General features: G+C 48.5%; 1 protein-coding gene across 1 annotated transcript in view; it reads right to left on the bottom strand.

Annotated features, from left to right (window-relative positions):
* The window catches only part of LOC109925797 (solute carrier family 22 member 6-A-like), a 44,493-nt gene that overhangs the window by 28,092 nt on the left and 6,440 nt on the right, over window positions 1-9,961 (bottom strand). Inside the window, exons 2-4 of the mRNA XM_048619623.1 lie at window positions 5,184-5,287; window positions 3,117-3,271; window positions 1,262-1,430 (exon numbers count right to left, since the gene is read on the bottom strand). Of these exons, the coding sequence (XP_048475580.1) occupies window positions 1,262-1,430; window positions 3,117-3,271; window positions 5,184-5,287 (428 nt within the window). The remainder of the gene's footprint in view (window positions 1-1,261; window positions 1,431-3,116; window positions 3,272-5,183; window positions 5,288-9,961) is intronic.

Here is a 9,961-nt window from a genome sequence, read left to right as displayed (position 1 = left end):
CCCATAGTGCCCAGGGACGTGCAGGTTAGGGTGGATTGGCCGTGCTAAATTGTCCCATAGTGTCCAGGGATGTGCAGGTTAGGGTGGATTGGCCGTGCTAAATTGTCCCATAGTGTCCAGGGATGTGTAGGTTAGGGTGGATTGGCCGTGCTAAATTGTCCCATAGTGTCCAGGGATGTGCAGGTTTGGGTGGATTGGCCGTGCTAAATTGTCCCATAGTGCCCAGGGATGTGCAGGTTAGGGAGGATTGGCCATGCTAAATTGTCCCATAGTGCCCAGGGATGTGTAGGTTAGGGTGGATTGGCCGTGCTAAATTGCCCCATCGTGCCCAGGGATGTGCAGGTTAGGGTGGATTGGCCGTGCTAAATTGTCCCATAGTGCCCAGGGATGTGCAGGTTAGGGTGGATTGGCCGCGCTAAATTGCCCCATAGTGCCCAGGGATGTGCATTTTAGGGTGGGTTAGACATGGGAAATGTAGGGGAATGTGTCGGGGTGTGATGCTCTTCAGAGGGGCGATGTGAGCTTGTTGGGCCAAATGGCCTGTTTCCACACTGTAGGGATTCTATGATTCTACAAAAATAGCGCAGTCCCACTGCTCTAAAAACGCTGCCCTACAATAACTCAATACATCTTGTTTTATGTTTTAGAAATGTTACAGAAGAGACAGACCCTCAAGGAAACATATAATCAAAAAACAAACCCATTCTCCTCGGTATAATTGATTTCACAACAAAAAAACAGTAAGGCTACACTTTAAAAAAAAACACTTAGCTGTTTCCCTTGCTGTGAACTCCCTGCACAGGTTTCCGTGAGGTCAGCTGTGAATTTTACAGTCTGTTTATTTTTAGAAGGAACTCCCAAGTCCGGAGACACTTGAAGCTAAAAGCAGAGGCACTCAGCTGTGAAAGGTTCACTGATCTTTCTTTCTTTCATCTCCCACTTGGTCTCTCTCTCTCTCTCTCTCTCCTTTTTTAACTGCCGTTGCTTGATCCCTTTTTATTTCCAAAGTTCTGAAACAATGCAGCAGCTTATAAAACGGTAATTACTGCTCCAAGAATTCGAAGAAATCAGCTCCGACACTGAAAATACCTCCAGAAACAAAAAGGAGCACCGCTCTCGGCCACCATTTCCTCCCCTGTCCTCCATCTTGGATTACCCAGAATCCTGCCAGAGTCAGTTCGGCCATCTTTTCCAACCTTCCCCTAACATGGACCGTTTGATGGTGCAGTCTGGAAAAGGCGCCAGCGGAATGTGAGTTTACCAAGAATAGAGGAAGAAAACGAAGTAAGGCAGAGACACTGTGAACTGAAGCCACCGCCAGTCCTGGATTCCATACGCTAAACCGGCCAGGTGCAGTTGACCGAAGGTGTAGAGAAAACCACTCAGCATTGAAACGGGCGTTCGAAATCTCGTTGGGATCCATTCGACCTCTGCAGGAACACACAAAAAGACAGATGAGAGAAGCTGGATGAATCAGAGCAGGGGTCTGCAGGTACTGATGTGGAAAATTGTGATTTTAGGGAAATCCCGTTCGGTCCCTTGCCTACCCAACCCACAACATGGCGATAACCTGCCACAGGTAAGGTCAAGGAGGCACCCCGCCCTGCCAAATTCAACCCGTCTGGAGTTGCGAATCAAACCCTCCGCTGTTGCGACAAATCTCGTAACGCAGGGTCCGAGGAATTCAACTCGCCGTAGCAACGTGAGCTTTTCCGCACGTGCTGTAGCCTGGAGTTACAGACAGTGATAAGAAAGGCACCAATTCCTTCCCGTCACTTACTGGCCAAAGAATCTCTTCCACCCTTGCCATCTCCCCGTTGGCGCATGTTGGCACAAGTTGAACTTTGGCCTGCTTCGGCCCTGCGTGTCAAACGGGACTTGTGCCTTTAGCTCAGCAGCAGGGGACCGTTACCAACTGCAACACAAAGACCTTCTCTGTGGCCCCGGGGAGCACAACAGAGTCATAGAATCCCTGCAGTGCGGAAGCGGGCCATTCGGCCCATCGAGCCCACGCTGTCCCTCCGAAGAGCATCCCATCCACCCGCTTGGCATGAATGGCACAGTGTGGCTGGGGTTATTTAGGGGGTGTGTGTCTGAGCAGGAGTAAAGGCAGAAACCCATTCCTAATGATCTAACAGTAAGGTCTGGTACATCTCCAATTATCCTCAGAATTTGCATTTCATATTAATACGCATTCCAAAGAAACCTAAGCCTGAAGATAATCTTGCCCTTTCCTTGACCTGTCTGTCTTGGACCCAAACTCTTAGATGGAGGCTAGGGAAAAGACATCTGCCATTTACCTTATCCATGCCCCTTATGACTTTATAGACCTCCATCATTACCTCTCAACCTCCTACGCTCCAGTGAAAAAAAGTCCCAGCCTCTCCATCCCTTTCCTTATAACTCAAACCCTCCATTCCTGGCAACATCAAGGTAAATCTCTTCTGAACCCTCTCCATCTTAATAATATCCTTTCCACAACAGAACTGGACACAGTGCTCCAGAAGAGGCCTCACCCATGTCCTGTACAACCTCAACATGACGCCCCAACTCCTATACTCAAAGGTCTGAGCAATGATGGCAAGCGTGCTAAATGCCTGCTTAACCTTCCTAAGTTAGTGAGGGAGAAAGAGAGAGGGAGCAAGGAGCTGGGCACCTTACTTTAAGAATAAAGCTAATAATGTCCAGCACAAGCCTTAATCTGATTCTCTTGGTTGGCGCTGAGAATTGTTGAGGCTTAAATATTCTATAACAGTTCTGAGTTATGGACAGGGTTTTTGGGGAATTAGAGGGGAGCTACGTGCTACATAATTCCTAGTCTCTTGCACGGTCTTGAAGCATTCATAGTAGCAGCTGTAGTTATTTTCAATCGATCTGTCTAGGTAACATACTTGTAGAGCTGGTAAGATTTGAACCCAGTTTTCTGGTCTAGAGGGATGGATGCTACCACTGTGCCACAAGAGCCCTCAATAGTCAGTTTGATTAGGTTCCAGATCAATGGTAATGCTTGAGGAGATTCAAAAATGGCCATGCAATTGAATATCAAAGGTAGATGAGCAGATTCGGTCCTGTTGGAATGGTCTTTACTTGATAAATGTGTACGTCATTTCACTTACTGAGGGAGAAAGCATTGAGTATGATCCCAGACAGTGCTAGTCCACACAAAAACCTCCAGAAGCAGAATAAGGAATAGGAGGAAGAGAAAGCTCCGCACATCCCAGACACGGCTAACTGGAAATGGGACCACAGCAGTAGAGAGCGCCGCCCGAACCTGTAACAAACACAGGGTAAACATTAACTCAAAGTTATAAAAAAAAAATGACACGTTTAAGAGTTACAACATAGTCTGAGTTAGTCATTCACCTGTCTGATGATATGGTCAATGTTTGGAACTCACTGGGTTTCAGCGTTTAATTGATGTTGTGCATAACTTTTATGGCTTGTCTAGATTTAAATACTTGCTCTCTCCAACCTGTGAGCCAACACTCAGCTACTGCAGCGATATCATGGAAACCCTACGGTGTGGAAGCAGGCCATTCGGCCCATCGTGTCCACACTGACCCCACCACAGACAGACTCACCCCCTCCACCCCCCCCCCACCACTATAACCCTGACAGGGAGGCGAAGGCCTAGTGGCATTATCGCTGGACTGTTAACCCAGAGACCCAGATAACGTTCTGGGGACCTGCGTTCGAATCCCACCCCGGCAGATGGTGGAATTTGCATTCAATAAAATATCTGGAATTAAGGATCTAATGACGACGACGATGAGTCTGTTGCCAATTGTCAGGAAAAACCCATCTGGCTCACAAATGTCCTTTAGGGAAGGAAACTGCCATCCTTACCTGGTCCGGGCCTACACGTGACTCCAGACTCACAGCAATGTGGTTCACTCTGAAGTGCCCGATGGGCAATAAATGCTGCCTGGTCAGCGATGCCCTCATCCCATGAGTGAAATTTTTAAAAACAATTTCTCATGGCCAACCTACCTAGCCTGGACAATCCATCCTATGCTGCACATCTTTGGACTGCGGGAGGAAACCCACAGAGACACAGAGAGAATGTGCAAACTCCACACAGACACACGCACACGCATAGTCACCCTACACAGGAACCAGGTCCCTGGTGTTGTGAGGCAGCAGTCCAAAGATGTGCAGGGTAGGGTGGATTGGCCACGCTACATTGCCCATAGTGTTCAGGGATGTGTAGATTAGCTGGGTTATAGCGGGGTGGGTCTGGGTGGGATGCTTTGAGGGTCAGTGTGGACTGCTTGGGCCCAAGGGCCTGTAGGGATTCTATGATTCTGCTAACCACTGAGCCACCCCCACTGGGGAAAGGGGCTTGTTTCGTTGTCTCCTTACAACCCCTCCCTCACACTTCACTCAAAGGCGTTAACTCTGCGCAGGGCTAGATCACCCCACAGGCCATTCTGTTGCACAACATGGGGCAGTGAATGGAGACCGGATATTTTTCCTCACGTTTCCCATCGCCACCTCTATTCCTGCTCAATGTTCGTGGATGCAATCCTGTCCATTAACAGTGGTGGGGGGGGGTGGCGGGGCAGGTGGTAACTGTATGTCAATCTGGAGCAAGGAGCCTGACTGATGTTCTCCTTCCCAGGCCACTCTTTAACCAGCCGAATATCCTTCCCTTTCCACAAATAGTCACAGCTGATGCTACATTGAGTGGCAGATCTGACGGTTGGACCTCTACAGCTCAGCATTTAGCACACTTATCCGATTAATGGTAGGGCCTTGGGTAGTGTCGTAGAACAGAGAGACCGAGGGATTCAGGTCCATAATTCTTTTGAAGTTTACGTTACAGGTAGACAGGGTGGTTAAGAAGGCGTTTAGCACGCTTGCCTTCATTGGTCAGAGTAGAGGAGTTGGGACTTCATGTTGAGGTTATACAGGACGTTGGTGAGGCCTCTTCTGGAGCACTGTGTCCAGTTCTGGTCCCCCTGTTATAGGAAGGATATTATTAAACTGGAGAGGGTGCAGAAGAGATTTACCAGGATGTTGCCGCATATGGAAGGTTTGAGTTATAAGGAATAGGCTGGGAGTTTTTTCACTGGAGCGTTAAGGGTTGACATTATTGAGGGTTATAGAACCAGTCAGCAGCTAAAAAAAAACCCACCAAGTTGACATAACACTTGGCATCGCAACATTCCCGCCTCTCTTACTTGTCGGAAAGCCTGCCCAGCACTATGGCTCCCACCAGCAATCCAGCCATGTAGATCGACTGCGTGATCCGTTTCAGGGATTTCCAGTTGCAGACCAGGTCCCACTGTCAAAACAAGAACAGAGGTGGATAGTTACCATCATATTGGTGGTCTGAGACCCTGAGAGCGAGGCCAATGCGGCGATGGAAGTCCTGCTCCCCCCCCAACCCCCCCCCCCAAACCCCCCGGCCACCCCCTGCAATGGCGAGAGCGGGAGAGATCGAGCCAGTGAGGGGCGAGTGGGCCAAAGAGGTTAAGCCCTTGTCAGCAGTGTGGGCCCAACATGACTGAGCACTTGAGAGAGACTAACATAGAAACATAGGAGATAGGAGCAGGAGGAGGCCTTTCGGCCCTTCAAGCCTGCTCCGCCATTCTTCACGATCATGGCTGATCGTCCAACTCAATAGCCTAATCCCTGTAACCTTTGACCCCATATGCCCCAATCTAGTTGCCTCTTGGCATCAATGACTTCCTGCGGTAATGAATTCCACAGGCTCACCACTCTTTGGGTGAAGAAATGTCTCCTCATCTCCTTCCTAAATGGTCCTGACCGCTGAACTTTTAACGTTAGTTTTTTTTTGCCTTAACACTGAGAAGGACTGTAGTGGTTCAACTTTCAACTTTGTTCCTCTTTTCTCTCAATCTTGCTCTGATGCTTCTGTCCTTCGCCTATAAATGGTGTTGTGTGTGGTGACGTTGGAAACTTGGAAACATCACAGTTCTCTTGTCCTTGAGTACACGTGGCAATAAAGTCCAAATTTAAACTCCAATCGTGTTTTTAGCCCCATCCCTAATCGCTCAGAGGACAGTTACGGGTCAACCCATTGCTGTGGGCTCTAGACTCATATGCATTTCCCTCCCTCAAAGTGAACCAGGTATGTTTTTTACAACAAGTGTTAGCAATTTCATGGTACGTTATTAGTTCAGCTCACTTATTCCAGATTTTTTTATTATACAGGCCTACAGCATGGAAATAGACCCTTCGGTCCCACCAGTCCGTGCCGACCATAACCCCAAACTAAACTAGTCCCATCTGCCTGCTCCTGGCCCAAATTCCCGCAAACATTTCCCTCTCATGTACTTATCCAAATGTCTTTTAAACGTTGTAACTGTACCCACATCCACCACTTCCTCTGGAGATTCATTCCACACACGAACCACCCTCTGTGTAAAAAATTGTCCCCATGTCTTTTCTAAAACTTTCCCCTCTCACCTTAAAAATAGGCTCCCTAGTCTTGAAATCCCCCCACCCTAGAAAAAATAAACCTGTCATTCACGTTATCCGTACCACTCATGATTTTATAAACCTTTATAAGGTCACTCCTCAACTTCCTATGCTATCTCCATTTACCTGTGTTTAGTCCATATCCCTCCATCCCTATCCCATCCATGTACATGTCCAAATGTTTCCTAATAATAACAAAACTGTACTCCCCTCCACCAGTATCTCGCAACCCGTCCCAGACACTCACCACCCGATGCGTGAGAAACATTGCTCCTCTGGACCCTTTTGTATCTCTCCCCTCTCACCTGAAACCTATACCCTCTAGTTTTAGACTCCCCTACCCTGGGGGAAAAGCTGCTAGCTATCTACCTTATCTATACTCCTCATGATTTTATAAACCTCTATAAGGTCATCTCTCAACCTCCTATATTCCAGTGAAAACAATCTTAGCCTCTCCTTATAACTCAAACCCTCCATTCCCGGCAACATCCTGGTAAATCTCTTCTGGACCCTCTCCACTTTAATAATATTGAATTCAGATGTCGCCATCTTCTTATTGAAATGGAGAGAAATGTTGGATGGCAGAGGGATCTGGGTCCTCTTGCATGTGAACCACAAAAAACTAGTAGGTAGGTCTGGCAGTTAATAAGGGGAGAAAATGAAAGTTTGGTCATTATTGCTAAAGGAATGGAGTATAGATGTAGGGAAGTGTTGTTACAACTATACAAGGCATTAATGAGTCCATATCTGGGGTATTGATTAAAATTTTGGTCTCCTTACTTGAGGAGATATGTAATTGAATTGGACGCACATCAGAGAATGTTCACTCAGTTGATTCCAGAGATGTTGGCGTTTGTCTTATGAAGAGCTTGAGTGGTTTAAGCCGATACTCTCTGGAGTTTTGAACAAAGTGTGAAGTGATTCATTTTGGAAGGTCGAATTTGAATGCAGAATACAGGGTTAATGGCAGGATTCTTGGCAGTTTGGAGGAACAGAGGGATCTTGGGGCCCACGTCCATAGATCCCTCAAAGTTGCCACCCAAGTTGATAGGGTTGTAAAGAAGGCGTTTGGCGTGTTGGCTTTCATTGGCAGGGGGATTGAGTTTAAGAGCCATGAGGTTATGCTGCAGCTCTATAAAACTCTGGTTAGACCACACTTGAAATATTATGTTCAGTTCTGGTTGCCTCATTATAGGAAAGATGTGGAAGCTTTAGAGAGGGTGCAGAGGAGATTTACCAGGATGCTGCCTGGACTTGAGGGCAGGTCTTATGAGGAAAGGTTGAGGGAGCTAGGGCTTTTTTCATTGGAGCAAAGAAGGATGAGAGGTGACTTGATAGAGGTGCACAAGATGAGGAGAGGCATAGATAGAGTGAATAGCCAGAGACTTTTTCCAGGGCGGAAATGACTATTATGAGGGGGCATAACTTTAAGGTGATTGGAGGAAAGTATAGGGGAGATGTCAGAGGTAGGCTCTTCACACAGAGAGTGATGGGCGTGTGGAATACGCTGCCAGCAGTGGTAATAGAGTCAGATACATTAGGGACATCTAATCAACTCTTGGATAGGCACATGGAGAATGGTAAAATGTAGGGTATGCAGGGTAGATTGATCTTAGAGTAGGATAATAGGTTGGCACAACATCGTGGGCCGAAGGACCTGTACTGTGCTGTACTGTTCTATGTTCTAATGTACAGGCAGGTCTTGTAGCTCCAGGAAATGAGAATTAATTCACCGAGAAATGAAAAGCATTCTGTGATAGTGTCGATATTCTTTTAGTCTACGAGAACATGGCTTATTCTCTCCAGTTATGCAATGATTTCTAGAAGTTCAGTGGTGAATGGGTTATTCATTGTGGATGTAAGTGGAATTTCTGTTGTCTTGACAGGTTAAAGAATTATTCTGATGTTTATTTTGACCACGTTCCCACTGACCCAGCGAGGTCTGATCACTGCTCAGGTGTCGGCCCATTTGTTTCACTATTGAGGAGCAAACAGGCCAGGCAGCATCAGAGGAGCAGGAAAGTTGACGTTTCGGGTCTGGACCCTTCTTCAGAAATGGGGGAGGGGAAGGGGGCTCCGAAATAAATAGAGAGAGAAGGGGTTTGAGCTGGGGAAGGTAGGTGGGGTGGTGATAGGTGAGTGCAGGTAGGGAGTGGCGGCGGGTTCAGTGAGGTGGGAGCAGCGGTTAGGTGGGAGAGAAGACAGACAGGTCAAGGAGGCGGGGATGAGAGGGAGGGTTGGTCGTGGGATGAGGTCGGGGGTGGGGAGACTTTGAAACTAGTAAAGTCCACATTGAGACCATCGGTCTGTAGGCTCCCAAGGCGGAATATGAGATGCTGCTCCTCCAGTTTGCAGGTGGCATCGTTGTGACACTGGAGGAGGCCCAGGATGGACATGTCGTCTGGGGAATGGGAAGGGGAGTTGAAATGGTTCACGACTGGGAGGTGATGTCATTTGTCGCGAACCGAGCGTAGGTGTTCTACAAAGCGGTCCCCGAGCCTCCGCTTGGTTTCCCCGATGTAGAGGAGGCCATAGCGGGAACAGCGGATGCAGTATACCACATTGGCAGATGTGCAGGTGAACATCTGCTTGATGTGGAAAGTCTTCTTGGGGCCTGGGATGGGGGTGAGGGAGGAGGTATGGGGGCAGGTGTAGCACTTCCTGCGGTTGCAGGGAAAAGTGCCGGGTGTGGTGGAGCTGGAGGGGAGTGTGGAGCGGACAAGGGAGTCGCGGAGAGAGCGGTCCCTACGGAAAGCAGATAAGGGTGGGGAGGGAAATATATCCTTGGTGGTGGGGTTGGATTGCAGATGGCGGAAGTGTCGGAGGATGATGCGTTGGATCCGGAGGTTGATGGGGTGGTACGTGAGGACGAGGGGGATTCTGTTTTGGTTGTTATTGCGGGGACGGGGTGTGAGGGATGAGGTGCAGGAAACGCGAGAGATGCGGTTGAGGGTGTTTTCGACCACTGAGGGGAGAAGTTGTGGTCCTTGAAAAGCGACAACATCTGGGATGTCTGGGAGTGGAATGCCTCATCCTGGGAGCAGATGCGGCGGAGGCGAAGGATTTGGGAATAGGGGATGGCATTTTTGCAGGAAGGTGGGTGGGAGGAGGTGTATTCTAGGTAGCTGTGGGAGTCGGTGGGCTTGAAATGGATATGGGTTTCCAGGTGGTTGCCAGAGATGGAGACAGAGAGGTCCATCCATTGAGTCCATCTACACTTCCCCCTGCCTCGGGAAGGCAGCCAACATCATCACAGACCCCTCCCCCACCCCAGTTATAATCTCTTCCAAACTCTTCCATCGGGCAGAAGGTACAAACGTTTGAAATCTCGTACAGACAGATTGAAGACCAGCTTCTTCCCCACTGGTATCAGGTTTATGGACACATCTCTCAAATGTTAATTCTGATCTCTCTCTGTCTCTGCACCTTCTCTGTGGCTCCCAGGGCAGTGGGCAGAGCGCGTTAGGGGGGAGTGCAGTCCCGGGACAGTGTGGGATAGCGGGGCAGTGCAGTC

Source organism: Rhincodon typus, chromosome 43 (assembly GCF_021869965.1).
Source record: "Rhincodon typus isolate 14 chromosome 43, sRhiTyp1.1, whole genome shotgun sequence".
Lineage (NCBI taxonomy): Eukaryota > Metazoa > Chordata > Chondrichthyes > Orectolobiformes > Rhincodontidae > Rhincodon > Rhincodon typus.
This window is presented reverse-complemented; position numbering and strand designations above follow the sequence as displayed.